At 43.1% G+C, this 24,788-nt stretch overlaps 1 protein-coding gene across 2 annotated transcripts in view; it reads right to left on the bottom strand.

Moving 5' to 3' along the window:
* Nucleotides 1–24,788, bottom strand: part of PLXNA4 (plexin A4) — a 429,864-nt gene that overhangs the window by 147,907 nt on the left and 257,169 nt on the right. For both annotated transcript variants that reach the window (XM_003201828.4, XM_019614671.2), the window contains one exon: nucleotides 4,249–4,349. In XM_003201828.4, coding sequence (XP_003201876.2) covers nucleotides 4,249–4,349 — 101 coding nt within the window. The remainder of the gene's footprint in view (nucleotides 1–4,248; nucleotides 4,350–24,788) is intronic.

Raw genomic sequence — 24,788 nt, 5'->3', positions numbered from 1 at the left:
CAGCTCGGTTCCCTAACTGAGGTTTTTGGGTGCCAAAAGGACACACAAAGGACAGCAGAGGAGTGTGGATAACAGAGCCAAACCCCAGGTCTGCTCCCTCCTGGAATAAAAATCCAGAATAAGAATGACTGAGGTATAAATGAATTATTCTCCAATTACAAAAGGTATCATCCTCTTCTAAAATGGCTTTAAAAATATTTCTTATTAAAAAACTTAAGTTGGAAGAAAAAAAAAAAGTTGTGAAATAGCACAAATCCTCCCTGAACTTGGGACCATTTTCCTGTATGTTTGCAGCTAATAATCAGCTGGCCAAGGAGTCCTCTTAGCAGCAAGGGCAAATCCCAGAGCAGAAGGAGGCTGGTGCCTGGAGGTTACATCCTCCCTTAAGGACAGCTTGTGCACACTCCTTGATTCTCTATCCCAAAATTAGGATGAAATGAAACAGCATGACCAAAATTTAGAAGGGGCAGTTAAAAGGACAGAGTCTGGGACAGGTCCCTTCTTCACCCAGCAAGGTCAGTGCCTTCTCCCTTTATAAATTCTCTCTCCTTGCAGGACTACTGCTGCCTCCTTGTCTCGAATATCCATTTTTTGGGGGGCAGCTAGGGTCTTAAATATGACACAGAGACTTCACACAGGGCTGAAGCTTGTGTGGTCACCATGCACATGTGGAATAGCACTTGTTCATGTCTGCTCTGGTGCTGGTGGTAGATCACGAAGGGATAATGAGGGCTCCATCAGCTGCAGAAGGCTCTGTGCCATCCTGAGGGCTAAGAGCCTCCCTGCTCTCAGCCCCTGTGTGATAGGGGAGGGAGTCAGAGGAGGGTTGTTGTTTGGACACAGATGCAGACTCACAAGTGCTTGAATACTGAATGGTGTCTTTGGACACCCAGTAAGACCAGAGGATGCTGCAGTTCATTTCAGGCTTAGGGGAGACTGCCCTGCTCTTGTCCCTCTCTGCAGCCCACTCTTCAGGCTGGTGACATTGCTGCGACCTTGTGACCAGGCACCACATGCCTCCATGCCAGCTATTAGCGTTTCAGCCTTGTTCCTCAACTACCCTCCCTTCCCTTCAGCTCCCACCCTGGCCCCTCACCCTCCCCTGGAGACTCATGCAGCAACTGAGTGCCACATTTTCAATTTACACCAACTAAATGATTCATTGCCGCCTAAAGAGTCCTGAACAGAGACCAGGAGGGGAGCTGAGCTATAACAGGAAAGGGGACAAGATTGAGACTAAAGATACTGAGATGAAAAGCTCCGGTGACCTGCTCTATATTAGCTCTCCTCTTCTCAAGGCAGAAGCCAATCAATGCCTCCCTCCTCTCTCCTGCAGCCGTCTGTGGGTCTGTCTGTCTCCTTCTCTCTCAGTGGACTCGAGTTTCTAAGTGTAAGGTTAGGACGGCAGAGCTGAGGAAATCGATTCCTGAGCCCTGGCACGCAGCCCTTTGCACAGACAGCCCAGCTCTGCCATGAGATGCTGGGTGCAGACCCTGTCCCCAGGTGTCCCCAGACCTCTTATGTGTTTGGAAATGGGAGTCTGGTGAAAAGGGTCTGCATCAGCCCTTAGAGTGTGAATCCCAAAGTATGAGTGACCCATATGGGAGAAATAAAAGGAGAGATGTTGTGCTCGTCTTACAGTTTTCAGTCATTTCCCAGCCCACCATTGTTTCTCCTGATGGTTTATACTGGAGGGGAAAGAAGTGTGAAACGAATGGCCTTGCCTACAGGAGATCTGATTTCCAGTCCCATTCTGTCCCAGGTTTTGGACAGCCTATACACCTCCTTCAGCCCTTCCCAAAAGCAGCTCCCACATCAGTAGAGCTAGATTCAGCCAAGCCCCAAAATTCCACTTAGGAGGAAAAAGAGAAGGGTCAGCACACATGAGAGGAAATATTAAGGCAGACTTCCCCAGAAATCCTTGTTCAGGATTTGCTGACCAAGCATCACATATGAGGAAAAGTCTGTTAATGAATGTTAAGGGGTTTTGATGTGCAAAAATAAGAGCTATTAACGGCCTCAGTGTTATGGCACTGTTACGATGAATGTCCTGCACAGCTAAACATTGCTGAATGGGATGCAGATGGTTCCTCTGCTTTTAGGAATATCTAGAAGGATTAAAAAAAAAAAAAAAACTTAGACCAAAGAGGAACACAAGACTGAACTGAAAACCCCTGCCATACTTGAGCTGGAAATAGGATTTCTTGTCTGCAAGGGAAAGAAAGGGGAAGGAAAAGACAGGAATGGGACCGAAACATTTGCTTTCCAATTGCTTCAGAAAAATCCACAGGCATCTCAATGACCATGCCACTGTTTTACAAATAAGGGTTAGGTGACCAAATGGAAGAGGACTTGAGGACCTTGCTGTCACCCTCATCTGGGTGACTCTGGGGACAAATTTCTGCTTGAAGGACTGAGTTTGCATGAGGATTTCTTGTCCTAGTACAGTCAAGGCTGCCATTCTCACTTATCACCAGCCACAACATTTCTGGACTCTTTCACAACGAGTTGCTGGGCAATCTGCAGTTGTCTCTGCCCCTTTTCTCTCTTTTTGGGAATTTACAGTTGGGTGTATTGATTGCTTGTTGCCACTGACCCTGGATGGTAGGAGATGAAATATCTAGCATTGATTGTTACAGTTCAATCAATGGCCAAATTCATGCTTGCATACAGTCTGTACTGCCCTTCTATTAGCAACATGTAATGCTCCATAGGATGGATGCAAGATATGAAATGGAAACATACTATAGAGCTATATATCAGTCGAAAATATCCTCGGGTCAGCAGCGCTGAGAGTGAAGGTTGAAGGGCTTCATAACTATAAGATCACAGCTCAGGATTAGTTTGCCAAGGATCCCTTGAAACTGGAGCTGGGTCACCTAGGAATTATCTTAAATTAAGCAGACTGTCACAGTTTTGACTGAGGGTCAGAAGACAATGAGCATCTGCAGAAGGTTGGGATATGGTACAAGTTTGTTCCTTTTTGTCTGCTTCAGAAAGGAGAGGTAGAGAAAAGAATCTTTCCAACTGGATCACTTTCTCCACAGGCAGAGTTTGCAGTGCAAGAGGAAAAGTTGTGAGGTAAATTCAGAGGAAAAGACAGACACTGCAATAGCAAAGTCCATCAGAATAACCATCCATCGCTGCCAAGGATGCTGAGGCTTGGAGTGACAGCACCCTGCAGAGCAATGCTCAGCTGGAGACATTTGGTTGGACAGATCCAGTGCACTTTCCAGCCACTGTCTCTGCTGAGAGGTTCTTGGCAAATGAGACCATTCTGCCACTCATAGCCAGGAGCTCAGCCAACCTGACACCTCCTTCTGCATGGCTTTGGCAGAGGGCTCTCTGCAAAAGGAGATCACTGGCACTGAAGGCCGCAGAGAGGGAACTTCAAGATCAATAACATCATTAAGAAAGTCTACAGAAAACAAAGCCAATTAGTTAATCTCCCCATCCTGAGGACACTTGGATCCATTGCTCCTTGGGAGGCATTGCAGAGGGCAGCACTGCAGAATAGTGTAACGGTGAAATGAGGTCTCTTCTTGGCCTGCTGCAGAGAAGCCTGAGGATGTGGATACAGACAACTCTGCTCAACATCATGGCTTGATAAGCCAAATGAGCAAGGCCAGCACAGCTGAGATGACCTACAGAAGACAAATGTTCAACTTCAGGATTAACATCAAGCCACAGTGAGGTTGGAAGCTTTACTGTCCCCTTGAAATCTAACTTGTATCAGATCCTTGGGTGTTCTCAGAGAACTGATTCCCATCTAAAAGCACTGGAGATTATGACGAATGTGAAAGAAGTTCAGCCCCATAATGGAAAGTTGCAGGTGCTGAGATAAGTTCCAGTCTGGCTGTTAGCTAGGGCCTAACTGGCATAATACGGAAACAAGAAAGTATTTGTCACACAGAGAGAAGCACTTGGAGGGTTTGATTCAACACACATCAGAGTGGATGGGTATTTTCCTGTGCAGTCAGCACACTACGAATGTGGCAATTGAGGAGATCTGATCGGTCTCTACTGACCTTTCTCTTCCATTTTCAGCTAAAAAATGTTTATTGATTAAGCAAAGACTTCCCCATCAAATCCCAGAGTCCCAACTGGAGTTGCCTGGGTGACATCTAAGTTCATCTGGCTAAGCCAGGGACCAAGACAGCTCTTTACAGCTGCTAGAATGGTTGGAGAGGGAGACTGTCTGGGCACAAAGGAGGGCTGGGATGGTGACAAACACCAGCAGGTACTTACGTGTTGTGAAGCACACACCACCCACAGTGAGGGTCTCCTGAGCCCAAGCACTCGCTGCAGGTCTCGTATTGACTGCAGGACTCCACGGGCACCCGAGTGAGCTGCAGAAAGAAAGGGGACAAATTATCAGGATTTTCGTAGGGCATTGCAGTGGCCTTAATGACTTGGCAGAGGTGCCACCCTTCCTCTCCTTTTCCCCGAAAAGGACATCTCTGCTGAGCTTAGCAGGGCTAAGACAGATGCAGGGATATGGCTGCAGATTACTCTAGAATTCAACATGGTGTAAATCCTGTTCAGATCAGCATCTCCTCTGTGATCATGATCTCTCAGAATCATAGAATCATACAGTCACTAACGTTGGAAAAGACCTCTAAGATCACCTAATCCAACCATCCACCTACCACCAATATTGCCCACTAAACCAAGTTCTTCAGCACAATATCTGCACATTTCCTGAACATCTCCAGGGATGGTGACTCAACCACTTCACTGGGAAGCCTGCTTCAATGCCTGACCACTCCTTTGGAGAAGTTTTTCCTGATATCCAGACCTCTTTACGTGGTCTCTCACTTTTCACCTTACATCACATTTTCATGGGGATTCAGCAAATCAGGCAGCCTGGGTGCAAACTGTGGTGACATGGCACCTCAGGGAAATTAAACATGTTAACTTCTGTGGTAGTGAAACTGGATCTCTATGCTCTCCTATACTGTGGTTACAAATCACATCTCTTTCCTTCTCCTTACGAAATCTGAGATCTCATGATGTCTTTGTCTCTTTCCTATGGAAAAGAGCATCTCCACTGCACCCAGAAGAGCGCTAGGTTCACACCCCAACAGTCAGTTGTACCAGTCATAGAATGAGAATATCCTGAGTTGGAAGGAGCACATAATGATCACTGAGTCAAACTCCTGTCAGGCCTGATGCACCCTGGGGTACTGTTGGCCCTTTTGGCTGCCAGGACACACTGCTGGCACACATTGTACAGAATCCCCACATCCTTTCCTCAGGGCTGCTCTTCAGTCTGGACACATACCCAAGGTTGCCCCATCCCAGACAGGTTTCTCCCAGCTACCAGGGGCTACCAGCCTGGGTAGTGCCAGAGCTTGCCATTACCCTGACTTTGCAGCTCAGAAGGTATCAGTTTGACCTAAAACACCCACACACTGCCAAAATAAGGCATTTTACTATATTCTTTCTTCCTTCTTAATTAAAGTATTTCAGGCAGAGATTTCAAAGACAGAAAGGACCATCTAGCTGACCTCCTGTTTAACGGACCACAGGCTTTTGATTCCTACTAGCTTTCCTAAGCCCCTTACTTCTTTTGAAACCAAACATACAATTCAGGCCCAGTGACCTGATAGTCTCTTTTCCACTGAGTAAGCTTCAGAAAGCTTCCATAATACACAGTCAATTGCCAGTGCCTTCACCCTGGCTCATGTCATCAGGGAGAGTTTATTCCTTCAGATGATACAGTGTGATATTATACTGACGAAACACCACTGAGAACTGTCAAATGTAAACTGCAGAACAGTTACTCATGACAGATGACAAGGGAATACACCTAGATCCTAGTGACAATTTTTTACTCGGTGCAACATTCAAGGGAATTTGAACTGAAGATTCACTCTAATTACATCTGTAAATGGAACACCACAAAGCTCTGTATATACAGGAGGAAGGTAAGGGAAAAGAAGAAAAAGAGATTCTGAACAAATTCCAGATATTTATGGAGATCTTTTCTATTTTTATCAGAAATGGGCTTCCTAACCCCTACACAGACCTCACGTAGTCTATGTGAAAAGCTGAAAATTTATTTTACCTTTGGCTGTTGGCAATAGCTTTAGTGAACTTTAGATAGAAATATGATAGAGTCTATTTACCATTGCACTACTGCCCGTATCAAGGCACCCAAGGAAATCAACAATGGCTGCTTAAAGCTTTTAAGGACAAAGGGTGAATGTCAAGTAAAACCCACAAAAATGCTTTTCTCAAATTCAATCCACTGCCACGCACATAAGATCATAATCAGAACAGATCATGGAGCAATGAAAATGGGAAAATCAGAACAGCTTATCAAGTCATTCTAACTTCTGTAAGTATCAAGAAGTTTTCAAAGGCAAGATGACTTGGGCTTGGATGCAACAGCTCCACATTCCTTTAGGTGCAGACTTTAGGTCAAGAAGGAATCGTCAGTTCATCAAATATAAATTTCTATACGCTTGAAGATTTTGTCCAATTAGACTTAGATTTACCTCAAAAATATATCTTATCTTACAGTTCAACTTTCAAAAAGTCATACAACTTCAATAAGAAGATAACAAGGGGTGGAGACCTTATTATTTGTATGTTGATCTTCACCACCTGTTAGCTCCACCTGGGAAAAATGTACTTATTTTTACTGTGTTACATCTAGCTTGAACACATCTCCACTGTGAACATCAGAGTACTTGAAGAAGAGGCAGACAGTTCAGCTTTGAAAGACTGCAAATCTGCCCTTCCTTAATCCAGATGTAATCGATTGTGTAATCTCCACCTCGTAATTAGAAAGAATACAGTTGGTAATGGCTATCCAAACTATCCTTGGTTTAACATATGGTGCTGCACAATTTATCCTCATTAGCTGTAACTAATTTTTTCAGAGCTCAGCTTCTGAGCTAGTTTACATATGCCTTACAGAAGTGAGTTCTGGTTATAGAGTTCAAAACATGTGCTTTGCTAGAATGTAGCGATGTTAGATTTGAAAGCTGTGAGTCAGAATCCACTTGTGACTCTGACATATGAACAAGAGTGAAGTCCTAGAGGACAGAAATCTACAATTTCGTTGCAAATTGCTACAAAAAGAGTGGATAAAAAGCTGTCTCAGTAGGTTTTATTGTTATTATTATTTAATTAGCCATCAAAGGATATCCAAGCTCCTCTCTGAGGCAGAAAGCACCTACTGGGAACAGAGATCTTCATCGAAGACAAACTTCTTTGTCTGTGTACTTAGAGTAATTTTCCATAGGATATAGTTAGTGTGTTGTGTGTGCAGGAACACACATTGCTTGTGTCTCTGTCCCAAAGAGCACAGCTATGGCAGTGTGAGCTTACAGCAAGCCCCATCCTTACCCCAAGTCTTGGGAAGCCGAAGTAGTGGGTGTCCTGTGTCACCATTTGGATTGCTGCATGTTATTTTTTGCTATATAAGACCTTTTATGAGTTCACCTCAAGTAGCTTTATGGTGAAACTAATTAAAATTGTACCATGCTGGTAAATGTCTTGGGCTGTAAGTGTCGCACCTTCTAATTAATAAAGGAAGAGACTATAAAAAACAAAGAAGCTGCAAGTGAAAGGGAAGCCGCCTAGGGGTCATCAGCTGAAAGGAGAAAGAACATCAAGCAAATAAGGCACATCAGAGGTCTCATTTTCCTTTGGAACATAAACTGTAATTAATTCAGCTCAGCTTTTCAAGTTGAAAGTTTTGAGAACTGACCATGCCCCTTGGGAGCAGTCAGCTTTTTATGCTTCCCCTAAGATATCTGGAAAAGGAAAGTCTGTGCAACCTCTCAAGTATGGTTGCCTTGCCATTTTTTGTAAGGATGAAGAGACTGGACAACACTGAATGTTGAAATCTCGATTGCAAATCATAGTGTGATTGCTCCTTCCCCCCATTTTTCATCCTTGGAATGTCTAACAAGCATTTCAAGCTCGTTTCCTACCCTCACTGGAGATCCCTACATCTGATCTTTCATCAGTGAAACTTTGATTCAACGTTCTGCAGCAAATATTATCAGGGTCTCAGCAGACAGAGGATTAACAAAAGCAAAATGTCCTTCATTTTGGTGCTCTAAGAGCCAGCTTGGAGACATTTGTATTCCTGCAGTGGTCACCGTTTAACTGATATTTTGGCCTCACTTTGCTCTAGCAAAATTTGGATGTGGTAAGAGACTGCTGTTGTTCTAAGGGCTTATAGCCTATAGTGATGTGGCACATATTCCCATTTTATCCATGAGAGCCACCGCTGCAAGTGAGGTCTCATGCAACTGAAGGAAGCTTTGAAAATGTAAGCCTAACGCATCTGGCCAAGGTCATGCAAGAAGTCCATGAATAAGTTGATTATTGAATAACAAGTTATTAAGTAAAAACTACTTAGATATTAGTTGCTTCGAAACGTTGAAGAGATTAAGTTAAATCTCCTAAAGATCCCTGTTCACACAGCTGATGGACACCTATGAGCTGCTGTGCTTCCAAGCCCTTGTCCATAGCACACTGGAGACCATCTACCCTCCCCACTACTTACAGAACGAGATGCAATCCCAGTGCCTGGGTCAGACAAATGGATATGACATCCTTCTCAAGGGCAGCAAGAAAACAGTGAGCACATCTAGCTGCCTCAGCTGCAGCAGGATTGGAACAAATACTTCACTTTGCCAACTCATCCATTCAGAAGTCCCCAAAGAAATCATTCATGTGTTTCTGGTTCCCAAGGACACCTCAAAAAATCTGACAAACCTGCAGACTGCTGTATAGTTTAGAGCTCACCTGCTATATATGACTTACGGGCTTTTTGCACAACACCAGGGCCATCCTCACCTCTGATCCAGCTTAACTGCAGCTTCTGTAGCTCCCAGCCTTGCTTTTACCCTCTACTTTTAGTATGAATGAGCTTCAGAAAGTCATTTAAAACAAAGTGATTGAGATTTTGGATCTGTCAGACAGTAACAGTTAATCCTGTTAGAAATTTGGCTCTCACTTCTGCCATTATATATTCACAAAAGCTCCTGCTATGTGCTCAGTCATAATTTTCTGGCTCCCATTTTTGACTTTTTTATTTCAATATACATTACTTTTTTACTTTTTTTTTTTTTTTGTTTCCCTTAAACTGCCAACATTCTGGTCAAAACATGAATCACTGCTCAATCTCTTCTGTTATAATTGGATGTTAATACAGCATCAGGATTTATTCAGTCTGATGGACTAAGTTAATTTAAATGTACAAAAAGGCATCTTAAGTAGCCAATTTCCTTCCCAACAGTCAAAAGATACATTTCCAAAACACTGAACAGTGACTCTGTTAAGCTATGCGGGTTCTGTGAATGCTGCTATCTTTCAAGACTCAGCCAGCCCCAAAAAACTGCAGCAAGATTAAGAGAGGAGCTTATTTGATTTCAAAGTCTTGAATCGAGTATTCATGATAATACCATTTATTAAACAGAGCAAGACAAAAAACCACCTAAGAGACCACTGGTGGATCCAGATTCTGCAGCCTTAACAAAGTTACCCGGGATATTTGGCTGCACGTGGGGCATCCCAGGATGCCAGTTTTAATATGGCCTGAGCTGTGGACAAAGGGACCTTGAATTCTTCTGTTTTGGTCAAACTCTTGCACCTCTGACTGCAAACTCAGCAAAAAGCAGAAACACAGAAAAGACGAGACCAGGGAAGCATGTCTTAGACTGGCAAGAAATAGGAGATGTGTTCATGTATATGACTGTGAAGCTGGTGGGAGAGGAAAGAGATGCTCCTGTGGGGACAGAAGCGAGGCTCTGAGTTTGATTCCAGCCTGTCACACTAGCATGATGAGTAAATAACTTGCAGTCCCTCTGGGGACATGGAATGTCATTTCTCATCAGACACTCACAAGCTCTTTGTCTTCATCGTAACACTCTTCCCAGTAAATCCGTGCTTACATACTTGGAAAACTGGAGGCTTTAATTAAGGAGAGTTAATTGGGAGCAGCAGTAGCTGTCAAGGACAAATGACACAATAATTAAACTGGGGGTCAATGTCCCCCTGCATGGCAAGGTAAATTACCTGTCCAAATATGCTTGTTCACAAAGGGCTTCCTCCCTATAGCTGTATTTGTGCTGCTCCTCCACCCCTCCCCTTCGCTCCCTTGAGTTGTCCTGAATGTTTTTGGCAAAGAATTCCATACAGCGTTTCCAGAGCAAAACTCCAGCCACACCTACAGCCCACTGACACAGAGGCAAAGCAAAAGCAAGATGAGATACAGAAAGATTTAGTGCCCGTGGCCAATATGTTCCAAAAGCCCCAGCAATTTTTGGGGTGAGGCTGAGAGATGTCTGTTCCTATTAGACGTTCTCACGATGAGCTCACTATTGATTACTCTTACAGTAGTGAAATTTTCATTGCACCCCTTGCCTTCCTCTTCCCCATGCCTTCTTTGGCAGGACCCTGCCTTATAGCAGGATCAAAAAAGCCAACTTTGAGATTGTGTATGTCAAGCATGCTGGACCCATCAAGACAATAAATCTTTGGCACAAGATATATGCAAAGCAAGGGTTGCTCTCTCTCACCAAAGTCCATCTGCAGTGTCACACCTAGGCTAAAAGCTCAGGGTCTGTCAGTTGAGGGACTCTACAGGACAGGATTTGTCTGCTTTGTTTTAGATGCCTTCCCAGGGATAAGATAAATCATGCCCTGGATGTACCTATGTCTGTTCACTGAACATAAAAGAGGCTAGACAACCAGGTCAAATTGAGTCATTTACAACATACAAGGTGAATTCTGGGTGAGGTGAATCTCACATCATTGCCAAACTTAACTTTCTATTCGTCCAATCTTTTCACTGCAAACTGTCCCCAAACATGCTGAGCTCTCCCCTCTTCTCAGTTGCAGGACCAGAATTATGAATCACTGTGTGAAACACATTTTCTTTAATCACCAAAAGAGCAGTAAAAGAACTCCACGGTGTTGCACAGCTAGAAAACTTCCAGGAATCCAAAAGATTCTGTGTGATGACACAGAATACATTTAAACGAGTGCTTTTCACCATCTTTTCTGTAAACACAGCCCTCATGTTTTGCTATGTCCAAGCTCATTCCTGCTCTGTGTTCTGCTTTTATTTACAAAGAAATAGACACCGGGATAGCAAAGAGTATCTCAGTCCTTAAAGGCTTGTCAGTTTCTTAGGTTCCCCCGTCACAACTGCTTAGCACACGTCCTGAACAATCCCTTCTTCAAGGAGGTCCACCATGCCTTAATGATTTTTCTCCCAAAAGCATCAGTGCTTCAAGAGAAATCACAGACATACCATCCTGTTGCCATCCTATTGCAATATTGACAACAACCTGGAATTTGAAGAGCACATGTCCATATGTTTCAGTGCTATATCTCCTACAGTGTTCCTCTGTATTCGCTCTTGTTCTTCCTTAACAGGAATATTAAATTCATCCTCAACTGGGAGAGCAGCAGTTCACTTTGTCAGCATGCTGCTGTACTTTCTCCATAAAGCAGTACATTCAGTAGGAGTCCTTGCCCCTCATGAGAACAGCAGTTCTTCAGTTCACAGGTGTGGAAACAGTGTCAGGCGATTTTACCCAAGCCTGATGAAACCCTCACCTTCTTACCAAACAGCAAGCCATCAGTTAGAATCATATAAACTCACAGAATGACTTAGGTTGGAAGGGACCTCAAAGATCACCCAGTTCCAACCTCTCTGCTGTGGGCAGGGTTGCTCACCACCAGATCAGGCTGCTCAAGATCCCATCCAACTTGGTCTTGAAAACCTACAGGGATGGGGCATCCACAGCTTCTCCAGGCAATTCTCTGGTAAACAAGGCCAACTTGCTTTACCTGCCATGTTCAGCCTGCATTTCTCCCTAACAAGTCCAGGTTGTTTCAGATCCGTGCTGCCTTCTTTTCCTTATCCCACAATCAAGTGTTTCAGACAGTAAATTGGAAAACAAAAGGATAGACTTTTGTCCTCTGGTGCAGGATGAGTTGGACTTGATGATCCTTATGGGTCCCATCCCACTGAGAATATTCTATGACTCTAGAATTATAGGATTATCCTACCCCTAAAAGCACAGTCAAGCTATAGAGAGTGTTGAAGACAATTTGAAAAACTGCCTTTTCCTCAGCTGTGGTCAGACTTAAAATCTCTCATGATAGCATATATATAATAACACAAAACAACTGTATTGGTTGGCAGGAATAGCCCACATAGCCTCATTCCTTATCTTCAGCCATTGCCATATGGTGCTAAAGGAAAAATAAGAACAGCTTCTCTCCCAGCCATGAAATGGAGCATTTGTTTTATTCCCAGACACCCTCACATATACCCTCCTTCAACCTCTCTCTTCTCATCACTGCCTCCTCTCCCTTTTTAAGTAATGCTCCACGTAGTGCCATCAAATCTCAGCTGACACAAGCTCCACTGCCTGCCACAGGCAGCATCAGTTGAAGTGATAAGATCAGCTGAAGAATTATGAGGTCACGCTGGTTAATCTGCAAACCAAAAACTTAAGATCTGACACAGGGAGAGCCATGATAACCCCTGCTTGCAGCTCACCCTGGGCTGCAGCAAACTTGAGAGACGCAGATTTGGGATTTTCCGAAGTTATTATAATACCTCTGCAGAGCATTCACCACCGATGGCTTTAATGAGTGTTTCAGTCAAGATCCAGGAAGGAAATGTAAAGCAGGCTGTTCCCAAGCCCTTAAATGCGTGTCTCAATTTAATAAGTGAGAGAAAACCAGACAGAGCTTACTGCTCAGCTGACGCCTGTGAGAGCTCAGAGCACTTCTGAGGTTTGGATGGTAATTAGTGCTGCCAAAAAGGCAATTACCAAGCAGAGACGTGGGCAACTACTTTGGGCCACATCTATTTGCCTTCATATGTCGCTGCTGTTTGTTTCAAAGCGGAGTAAGTGAAAAGAAGTTCCTAGCAAAGCCCAGCTCCTTCTCTGCAGCATTTTATTTCAAGGAGATGCAACATTTCTACTAAATGCAATGAGGGTTGCCATATCCCATCCTTCAGTGTCCATATTTCAAAGGGTTAATGGCATAACCCAGCATTGCAAGCACTACACATGTTTTTCCAGCTTTCTCAGACATTTGTCCTGTCGTAAAATGAAAGTTCAAGGACATCTGATTCAGGGATCGTATAAATGCATAACATTTAAGGTCAGAAGGGATATTTAGATCATCTGTTGTCATCCCCCTATACATCACAGAATCGTAGAATGGTCTGGGTTGAAAAGGACCTCAAAGATCATCTAGTTTCAACCCCCCTACTATAGACAGGGTTGCAAACCACTACACCAGGCTGCCCAGAGTCAGGATGGTATCAGAACATTTCTGCCAAGGACCAGGAGAAACTCTATGTGAGGATACAGGCAACTGATCCACTCATCCATCTCAGTCACTGCTTTCTAGGACACAGCTCCCGCTTTCCAGCCTGACCTACATTCCTTCTTAGGAGACAGAGAAGTTTGCATTTGTTTTGTTTGAGGATGCTGAAGACACTGAATCTCTCTGTCCTCACCATCATCGTTAATGCTGAGCTAATCACTGCACCACTGAATATTTTATCTGCAGCGTTTAATACAAACTTCCTGCTCATTCATGAACATTTTCAATAGCTTTGGGCCCAATACTGATCCCTGGAGAACACTTCTGGGAAAACCCTCAGGCCTTTTTGCTATTTTTATCTTCTTTTTTTTAATGGGAATAGGCTGTGTCTCAATCGTGGTTTGGAAGGCAAAGGCAGGAAAATCACACAATAAAACTTAATTATTTTCTTAAAGAATGAAAAAAAACATGCTTTTCATAAAAAAAGATCCTCACTCAATGGCCATTTGGCCTAATTTGAGAGCAAGTATGACAAGTTTCAAACTTCAGACCAGGGACTTTAATACTTGATACCGATTAATACCCCTTCTAACCACCACAAATCTTTCGCTCAGAGGGTGGTGATGTACTGGAACAGGCTGACCAAGGAGGCTGTGGATGTCCCATCCCTGAAAGCATTCAAGGCCAGGCTGGATGTGGCTCTGGGCAGCCTGGTCTGGTGGTTGGCAAACCTGCACATAGAAGAGGGGTTGAAACTACATGGTCATTGTGGTCCTTTTTAAACCAGGCCATTCTATGATTCTATGGATTACTAAAGCAGGAGTGTCTCAGTGCTGCACCTAAGTTATGCATGTTGTCCCCAGGACATTTGATATGGGGCATTACTGGTCTCAGTTGGGCAAAAAGGAGCCATGCACTATCCAATGCTTGTATGTCACTGCTGTACACGTGGCTAAAGCTCCTCGATGAAGAACCTGAAAAACTGGAAACTTGTGGGATTATTAGACATGTTTCCTGAGGCTGAGATGTGTGTGACTACAGACATCACAGAGGTACAGCAGCACTAATGCAGCTGGCTTTGTCAGCATCCCAAAGCATGCATGGGTCCTCCTTTCTGTTGCCTCCTGGTGATTACTCTGAATTCAGGCATTTGCATGAATTGTGCAATGGCTCATTTGCTTTTTGTGCTCCTTTAATTTTTTTCATATTTTTTTCATATCTTTTCCTCCAGCCAAGGCAGAAGTTGAAAGTCACACTGCACCTTCCTTTGAATGCAAAGACATAAACAGCATCCACATGGCATGAGGCTCTGTAGAAAAACAGAACTTTTGTCCCCGCGGATAATTGATTCAAATCTGATTTAAGGCCTTCAACACTCCTCAGTACTGTTTAGGTACCGTAGGAAGCAGAGATCTCATTTCAGCTCCCAGCTGCCAAGCACTGAACTTACAAAAGCTGCTGCTGAGCAGGAGTGCTGCCTGGGGGGGGTCAAGGACCGGGGCTATGGGGTGACAGTGTTGGACGGCTGCTGTATGAACACTGCCAGCTGGCCCATGCATAAAGCACGGAGACCCAAGAGACCCCATAAAGCCTCTGCCAGCTCCATCCAGGTGGTTTCCAAACTGGCATCTTGAAAGGGAGTGGGATTAACGCACTGAAGCATCTTAAAGGAGCCCTCTGCATCCAAGATCAAAGCCACCCTAGCTTCAGGTCTCCAATTACACCTGCCCCCCTTTCAGACATCTCTTACAAAAGCACACAATATGATTTGAGCTGGGGAACTTGCTCGGGTGCATTACACAGTGCACACCATGCCGTGAAGGGAAAAAAAAAAAAAAAAAAATCCCCAAACAATTCTTTTGTCCCTGTTCATAAAGAAGGGAGGCCTGTTTGGCACACAATGTAAGGGGAAAGAAACAAGAGCAAAGAGTAGGGTCAGATCCTTGGAGAGCCTCTCTGAAACACAAGATGTGCTGTGCAGCTGGGACAGCAAAGTCCTCCTTGCTCCCAGGGTAGCTCCACATCTCCAGCCAGGCAATGTCTGAGCTCACTCATTGCAGCCTTCAAGAACTTGCAGGGAGCTGATAAGCAGGAGGGGGACTGGCTTTTTGCACGGGCTAACAGCGACAGGACAAGGATGAATGGTTTTAAACTACAAGAGAGGAGATTTAGGTTAGTTGTTAGGAAGAAATTCTTTACTCAGAGGGTGGTGAGGCACTGGCACAGGCTGCCCAGGGAAGCTGTGGATGCTCCATCCCTGTCCATGTTTAAGGCCAGGTTGGATGAGATCCCAGGCAATCTGATCTAGTGGGGAGCAACCAGCCCATGGTAGGAGGGTTGGAATTAGATGGGCTTTAAGGTACCTTCCAACCTATGCCATTCTATGATTCTATGATGTTATGATTCTGATAGCAATAGCAGTGATTTCTTCATTTCTCCCCTTTACTCTTCCTTTTCTTCAACAGCACTTTTCACCTGAAAACCTCATAGCTATTCAGGGAGGGGACAGGGATCAAAAAGCATCAAGGATCAGAAGAAAGATAGTCCTAGCCCTGAAGTAACTGTCCTAAGGTCCAGCACTATGTCTTTGTTGGCATGAGAAGTTATACTACCTTTAAACTATCTATTCTCTATTTCTAAATAGTAGGAAGGAACTCACAAGGATCACTGAGTCCTCTCTGATACCTATCTGTCTTTCTGTCTGCCCAGCAATAATGTACATTCTGGAGGAACAACATTACCTCTATTCCCTGAGGATTACACTCCCTCTTCCAGGAACAGGCATCCCTGTGATATTCCGTATTCATTTTAGTTCTTATTTCACACATTTCTCCAGAATCAGCATCTCCAAACACCTTTCTCTGACTGGAGACCTCATTTATTGCTTTGGAGAAAGAACATTTGAAAAGGAAGGAAGCTCAGCCAGGTAGGAGCACAGATCCAGTCCTTCTCTGTCCAGAGACCCACATCTGAACAGCTCATTTTACCTGCAGTTTATATTGCCTGAGAATCTCTGACAGGGACAGGAAAAATATAATAAGGGTGGTGAGGCACTGACTCAGGTTGCCCAGAGAGGTGATGGATGCCCCATTCCTGAAGACATCCAAGGTGAGGCTGGATGAGGCTCTGAACACCTGATCAAGCTGTGGGTGTCCCTGTTTATCACAGGGGAGTTGGACCAGATGGCCTTTAAGGCTCTCTTCCAACTCAGTGTTCTATGAGGAACACCATTCAGGACTATTTTTCCCCATTGCTTATGATAGAAGCCTTGTGTGACTATACAGGAGGTAGAATGAATCTGGGCCACTTGTTTGTTGTTTTTTTTTTCCACTTGATGAGAGCATCTCTGCATCTCACAAGGATGTTGTGAGGCTCTGGGACTAGGTGGACTGCCCATTGCTTAATGGTAGATGTTTAGAAAGACATGTGCTGAATCCCTGGAAACATTTAGCACTGATGGTTTATTTTCCTAAAAGATATGCAGCATTGCCAAGTTGGGCTCAGAGCAGACACCTCCCTGAGCAAGTCCATGACCTGAGTTATGCAGATGACATCACACAATCACGCCGGTTTCCTCTTGCTTTCAGATCTATGAATTTATAAGTAGTCGCCAAACAGTTTCAACAATAATTGTCAGCCTATGCTGAAAAGAGCTTAGCAAGGCATACCGACCTTATGTGAAATGTAAACTTTTTATTATTATTATTACAATTGCAGATGGGTTTCGTCTTGCTCAGCTTTAAACTACATTTTCTCCATCAGGATTTAGATTTCGAAAGATAAGCTGCCTGACCCAATGACCGAACCCATAATGGGACTGCTACTGTAATTGCTGTATCTGCAAGACAAGAAAGAATTGCAACTTCTAGATTAGCCCCACGAACAGTGGAAATGAAGTTTATAATCATTCTAAATGTGTTTTGTTTTCCGCTGATGCATGAATGTTTCAGCAATTAGTTTGCTGTGTTAGGGTTCCCTTTTCCACGTAAGCTATTTTTCCTGAGTTTTTTTTTGGAACTTTTGGAAATTATTGACAGTACAGGCTTTTAAGGTAAATTGCAATGAAATGACTATTCCAGCACCATCAAGTGATTGTGCATCAGTTTGGATTTTCTGCTGTTTTGTGCTGCATTGCAGATCTAGAGCATCTGTGACACTGACAAGCTGGGAAAGATGAGGATGTTAATTAGTGTTCTAAATGGGATTTACCAAGCTAAGATTAACTAATTGAATTCCAATCAGATTGGCCCAGGTAGCATGGCTTCAAAAGAACCCCCGATCCTCTCCTGCTGATTTGCTCCAAGATCTTGGATAGATGCCCTGAAACTTCCCTCTTTTCCCTCTTTTACTTTGAAACCTTTTCCCCTTGTCCTATCACAGCAGATCTTGTTGTTTTCATGCTGAATTCATGATCCCTCAATCATTTAAAATGCTGTTTCCTTTTCAGTTTTTTTTTTTTTTTCCTACTGCATTTTTTGTGTTACTGCAATTGTGGTAATGTTATTTTTTTATATCCCGTGGCTAACAAGAATCCTAAACCTTCTCAGTTAGGCAATTAGTGAGAAGGTTTCTATATTTAAATTCCTTGTAGAGGGAATTGAGACTGCCACTGATGATTCCTACCTGCTATTTGACTGCTGATAAATTCTTAAATTTGAAATCAAAGTATCTTATGAAAATCAATCAAAATTCTTTCATTTTTGAATAAAAATTAAATTGATTCAACGTCTTCCTCCGTAACAGTTTTCTGCAGAAATCTTCCTCTTTTTGTAAAAGAATCAGAAGAATTGATTTGTTATAAAATCCTACTTCAATAGAGAATTAAGTCATACTTTAGTATTACCTCTTCTGCTCCCCTGAATTTATTTGTGATTCTTTTTGTCAGTTGTATCATTTGTCAAGTAGAAGCTGATGCATGGCTCTTCTTGAAAAGGATAGCATGGAGATCAATTAGTCAACCTAGAAACTGGCAAACTCCTAATAGGACTGTTTGACTGCTACAAAATGGCAACTAAATAGAGATCCATCTAGCTTGTAAAAAATATTAGCCTTTTTGTTGACATCTCCATTTGTCAGATGGTTTATTCATTGAATGATGAGATGGATGCAGCAAAAAGCAGAGCTAAAGGCCACCAGCTACCTCATCATCACACAGCCAGGCAGCAGATGCCCAGGAGTGCTTTTTAGCAATGAAAACTAACTCAGACATTGCTTTGACAAAATAACTGGGATTAAAGAATGAGTTAGATGTTCAGTTTATATAGAATACTTCCTTAATTAATTGGGAATTGACAGTCTTAATAAAACCTCATATACATCCCTCTTGGTCTCCTACTTCTGTTATCAAGTGAATGAGATGTTTCAGAAAAGGAGCAAATATCCTGCAAAAGTCAAACTCATGTGTGAGGTATCTCCATGTTCTGTAATACCTACAGACTGGTTTATAACCTGAAGAACTGTAGTTGGGACCACTTAAGTTAAAATTTCTTCCAAACCTCTAGGTCAACATGCTTTTGGTTTGTTTTAATTTAAACTCAGAATAAAGATTTGCATTCAAAAATTGTGGGTTTTTTTCTACATTTGCGGGCAAATTTTTATGAGTGCTTTGTTTACAACAAAGTCCTGAAGAGGAAAATAAATAACCACCTTATTCATTATCCTACAAAACTTGTCCTCTGTACAGAGTCACAGAATCACAGAATCAATCAGTCCAACTGTCCACCTACCACCAATACTGCCCACTAAATCATGTAGACCCGTATGGACCCTGCAGAGTCACGGCCAGTGCCCACTGCGAGGTCTGAGATGCAGGACCAGCTGTGGTCTGGGATGGCTGGAAAAAAACCAACAGGAGAAAACTGCATCAGGAAACACTGATTCACAGAATTCAATTCATCGAGCACTGACATTTTGCAAGGGACTGTTATTAGGCTCAGCAGAGCAGAGAGAGAATAGAAGACCTCCAGCAATTTGCAAGCTGTAGTTCTGAACTGAGAAATGCTGAGCTAGTTTTGGAGCAAAAAAAAAAAAAAAGAAAGAAAAAAAGAGAATTATACTCAAAATATCTCCAGTTGCAGTTTATCCAGGAGAGATGCAGATGTAGGATGTGAGCAGAAACTCAGACCCAAGTCGTTAAAGGGTGAAGGATCTGAAATAGAACTGTCTTACACAATAGATCATCATTTGGATAAACATATTTATGACAACCATTAATAAACAGAAGTCTGGGGAAACTGCTAGAGATCTTTCTGCTGCAAAAGCTGTTCTGTGATTGTTTGGGAAATCATTGCCTCCATTACAGACCACAGAAGGCCAAAATAGCTTCATGCTGTCAGTGGCAAAAGTGGTGAATGAGGACAATTTATTCTTCCCATCATGAATTCAGGAGGCAAGCAGAAGAAAAGGAGATTGAGAGATGCTCTTCAAACTGTCCAGTAATGAGAGGGAAATCAAAACATCTACTGGTAGATAGAGCAATCCCAAGCCTGCTAAACAAAGCCAAATTCCCTGAGCATCCCTCAGCTCTTCTAGCTGCCAGCTGCTGATAAGCTCGGGACAAAACCAACTGACAACTGACTGTGAAAGAGATGGGATCAGAATGCAATTCTACCCTTAATGAACTGTTCTTCATTTTTACCTTTTTTCATTTTGTTTTCATCAATCCACTGCAATTCCTACTTCTTTTTAAGGACTAGAAACTCAAGTCTTGGTGGCCATGCTTGCGCTACCACAGCCACAAGCTCACGTCACCTGTGGGAGTTTGGGCTCAGGGAACTGATAACCAGTCCCACCTGTAAAGTACCACTCTGGAATTGCTGTAAAGTGAGGGCAATATCCTCTCCCAGGAGCAAGATACAACACAAAACATTAGTTAGTAAAGTGAAGTTGCCAATGGGACTAGTGACCTATTCATGCCCATTAAAAATGCCTGTCTGTTTCAGGGACAGGGTTTAATAACTCATCTGCAGGAAAAAGCTGGGAAATGATAGGAGATTTGAACACATGAAAGAAAAGGGTTTATAAAACTAACTGTGCTCTAATAGCTCTGATGTTATCCACTGACAACTTGTAGATGCTATAGGAAATCTCTTTGTGCACCAGTCTCCAGATCTCCTGGGGTTTCAGTGTTTCTAAGCAACATCAAGAAGAGAATAAAACCATTTCCATACAGGTGGTTGGTCATACAGAGCAAACAGACTGGCAAAGAAAATGAAGACTGAAGTCGTGGACAGCTTATTTAAAAAGAAAGGAGTTCATCCCTGGTTCCTGCCATCCTGAACCACTGATAGCTGAAAATGGAGAGTACGTCACTGTTTTGTGTTTCTTTTGAAGCTCTCTGCTATGTGTTCATCACTCAATATTAATAAAAAAATTGTTTCTGGGCTGGAGACATCTTGGTCAGAGCAGGCAAGCTTCTCTGCCTGTTTTCATGTCATGGAAGGAGGGAACAGACCAACATCAGCATTCCTTCCTAGAGAAATCTGAAGAATGATATAGTGAGGTTTGTGACACTAGGAGAGCATATAGAATCATAGGATTATTAAGGTTGGAAAGACCACTAAGATCATCCAGCCCAACCATCAACCCATCCCCACCATGCCCACTAAACCATGTCCCTCAGTGCTACATCTGCCCTTTTCTTGAACACCTTCTGGGAGGTGATACTTCCTTGGACAGCCTGTTCTCATACTTCACCATTTTTTCTGGAAATTTTTCATAAACTCCAATTGAGAGATATAATGAAGTCAGCATTGAAGATGGATTAGGAAAAGTTTTAGAGAAAAATGTTAATTAATTGGGAGATTTTGCAGCATTGATGTAAAACGAAGGCAGGACAGGACTCCTGTATCAGAAATGATTCCATCTTGATGGAAACCTCTTCCATTACGTGGTAGGAGGAAAGTCATAGCATGAAGAAATTTACCTATGGAAGATGTATGTTTGGTTACCCAGCCAGGGTAGATGTGATACCAATGCTTACATTTTTTGCCCAGTAACACTACAGATGTACTTCTCTGCATCATAGTTAAAGGTCACTTGGTTTCCACCATAAACTTCATTTTCAGGAGGCTGTAACTCATTATACTGCATGGAGTTGGAAAACCCATAACGAGACCAAACCAAACCAAAACACAAAAACAACCCCAAAAGGATGGCTCCATCCATTCTAAACTATTTTTTTAACATGAAGACAACGTTGAGGTAGGTACTGTAATATTTCGTAGAGGAGAAAATACCTAGATCTAGAGAGGAGTTGTTTACTACATAGATGGAGGAGCTCTGCTCTTTTCTTCTTTTTGATCTTTTTAGTTAAACTTTAAGGAAAGGCTGAAGATTGCAAATGTGATATTTGTCTAGGAAAGATTCCAGCATGAGGAATCACCGTTCTTCCTCTTCGTTTTGAAAGACCAGTCTATTTAAGGTTCAAAAGCATATGCTGCTCCCCACTTAAATTCCATCCCTTTTGTTGTTGGCTGCAAGTGAGAGGATGCCACTTCTCTTCATCTGGCTCAAAATCATCGTGTTGCTAGATTGTACATCACGGATTATTCACTAAATCTTGGTTATGTGACAATGTGACATCTCAACAGAACTCCCTGCCAGTACTGTGTGAAAATATTCTCCACTGATCCTACTGACAGCAATCAAGTCATTTGCATCTGAAATTGCTACTATCTTTGAAAACACAAAAATGGCAAGCAAATAAACCTCCATCTACCCTACTCCCACCTCTGATATTGCCTGTTACCTGCCAGAGTCCTCTAAATTTGCATCCAGCTTCCAAGGTCAGGTATACTGCGTTTTGGACCTGCTGAACCTGAAAAGATTACACATTTTGGACCCTGTTCTGTGATGTGAGATCTGTGATGTGACGCACTTCTATCTTTTGTCTTCATTCCTTTTATTTCCCTACCAACCATAATGTCCTTAGCGCAAAGCCCGAAATCATAGACTTGGGGAATCATAGAATCGTTTGAGTTAGAAGAGACAATTAACGGTCATCTGGTCCAACTCCCCTGCAATGAACTGGGACACCCATAGCTAGATCAGGTTGCTCAGAGCCCCACCCAGTCCGACCTTGAGTGTCTCCAAGGACAGAGCATCCACCACTTCTCTGGGCAACCTCTTCCAGTGCCCCACCATCCTTATTGTAAAAAACTTTTTCCTTATATCACTCTGAATCTTCCCTCTGCTAAAAGCTCCCCAAATCTTAATGAAGTCACACCTCCACCTGTATTTGCACTTGTACTGCTACAAGTTCTCCATCTGTGTTTCTCACTACTTCTCAATCAGTAAGAGGGTTCAGCAGACACATGGGCATTAATGGCAATAAAAGTCCTTCAGAGCACCAACGCAGACTTGTTTTAATTAAGCAAACTTCACCAACTTTGGAAACAACGAGCATGCAGCTGAGTGAAGTCTTGAGTAAAAACACTTTAGCAGTTCTTAGGTGACACAGGAGCACTGCAAAAATGTCAAACCTAACGCCATTATTCAAAAATAGGAGCACACGATTAGACAAGCAATTATAAACAGAGTAGCTTAACATAAATTGTGGGTAAAAATATCAGAAACAATTTTTCAGGATTTAGTGAGGGAACACCTTGTAAAGCATAATTGGATTAGAGGAGACAGCTAGCGTGGATTTACAAGCAGGAGGTTTTTTGCTTAACTAACTTGTTTGAGTTCTTTGAAGATACAGCATTACTGCCAAGGTATGGAACGGAAATGTAATAGATGTTATGCACTTAGATTTCCCAAAAGCAATTGGTGAGGTTGTACAGTGATGAGATTATCAGCTAATGGAAGAAGTTGTGTTATAAAAGCAGGATGGCTTAGAAAAGTGACTCAGAAGCAGAAAACAGCCAGTGCGTGGGCTGGCTTGCCATGTATGTTCCCAACCTCAAAAGTGAGCTATTTAAGTTTGGCCTAGGGAAGAAGGAAATGAACGGGTTCAGGCTTGGAGGCCTCTTCTGCTTGGATTTCAGAGTGCTCCCAGCCTCTCGCAATGAGAAAATCTCCCAGGAGGGCTCAGCTTATCAGCCATGAGGACAAGAAGAGCCCAGGGAGATCATTCCTCCTCCAGACACAGGAGCAATCCAAATGCAGTTTGACTGTGCAGGCTGTCATCTGACATCCCCAAGGCTGCTTGCGGAAGGAAAACAAAACACTGCTTCTCCTGAATGAGCTAGCAAAAAGAAGCACAAGCAGGAATGGAGATGTGCTTGATCCCAAATCAATGTCATAAGGAGTTCGGATCTCCCAGTGCTGGCCTTCCACCTTGGGTTCAGGCTGCCATGAACAACATTCAAAGCAGAGGACTTCATGTGCATGATGTGTTGGGTGAGCACAGCCAGGTTCAACATCACAACACTTAATTTCCACTGTAGCAGGGAAAGAGTGAATTTCTTATGGGATGGGTACTTTGAGGAGTGGGAATGTGGGGTGTTGGGGTGTTGGCAATGGGCACAGAGCCCTCCAGAAAGCAGATGCTTTGCTTTCAGCCCCCTGTCTGCAGCCAGTGGACTGAATTTTGCAAATTTGCATCAAAAGCAAGCTAAGGAGAATACTTGAGAGGCTGAATTCAAACCACAGCCCCCAAAGCATTCCCAAAAAGCCAATTCCTCCTTCTGTTCCTTTCCCACATCTTTTCTCAGCAGCAAGTATCATCTCCCAGCTCCATCTGCTTTTCTTGGCCGCCCTTGGAGTCACCAAAGTCGACAACACCGGAGTTGGGGCTCACTGCAGTGCTGTCATACAACATCAGTGGCAGCTCTGTAGGGGGGAGAGGTGTTCTTGTGGGTGCAGCATTGGTTTGGGGATCAGCAGCATCCCCAGGCATCACTGAAGGCTTTTGCTGGATGCTCCCCACACAGAACCTGCTCCATCTTGCTGACCACCAGCTGTCCACACCCACAATTTCATCTTGACATCCCGACTCGATTATTTCTTCCTCCCATCCCCATGAACATGACCCAAGTTTGTTACGGATCAGCGTATTTACAAAGCTTAAGCTGGAAATCAATTTTAATTACCAAAATCAGATTGCCATATCAATAAATCACTGGGGACCTCTTGGAGACACAGACAGAAGGTTCCACCTGGAGATGGAGGGATGGAGAGATAATGACTCATTTTCCCATTGGGACACTCCCTGCATTCAATGGACAATATTCATCAATGTCATTATCTTTTGTATTATTGATGGCATTAAAGGGAGATGAATAGATCTAGAGTCAGTTTTAAACAAATAACATTGTTTGAAACTTGATTTGCCAGTGACTTCTTGACAAGAGATCTCATTTTTTATGTTTCAAGATACAGGGGAGGAAAGTAGTTGGAAGATCTTTCACAGTGTCCCCTTCATCAGCGTAAATGATTGATCAAACTTCATCCTGGTAAGCTAATTAATCCTTTGCAACTGGACTGAAAGGAGGCAACACAAAGCATCATTCTTCTTA

This window comes from Meleagris gallopavo, chromosome 1 (assembly GCF_000146605.3).
Source record: "Meleagris gallopavo isolate NT-WF06-2002-E0010 breed Aviagen turkey brand Nicholas breeding stock chromosome 1, Turkey_5.1, whole genome shotgun sequence".
Taxonomy (NCBI): domain Eukaryota; kingdom Metazoa; phylum Chordata; class Aves; order Galliformes; family Phasianidae; genus Meleagris; species Meleagris gallopavo.
Note: the sequence above shows the minus strand (reverse complement) of the source record. Positions and strands in the feature narration are given on the sequence as shown.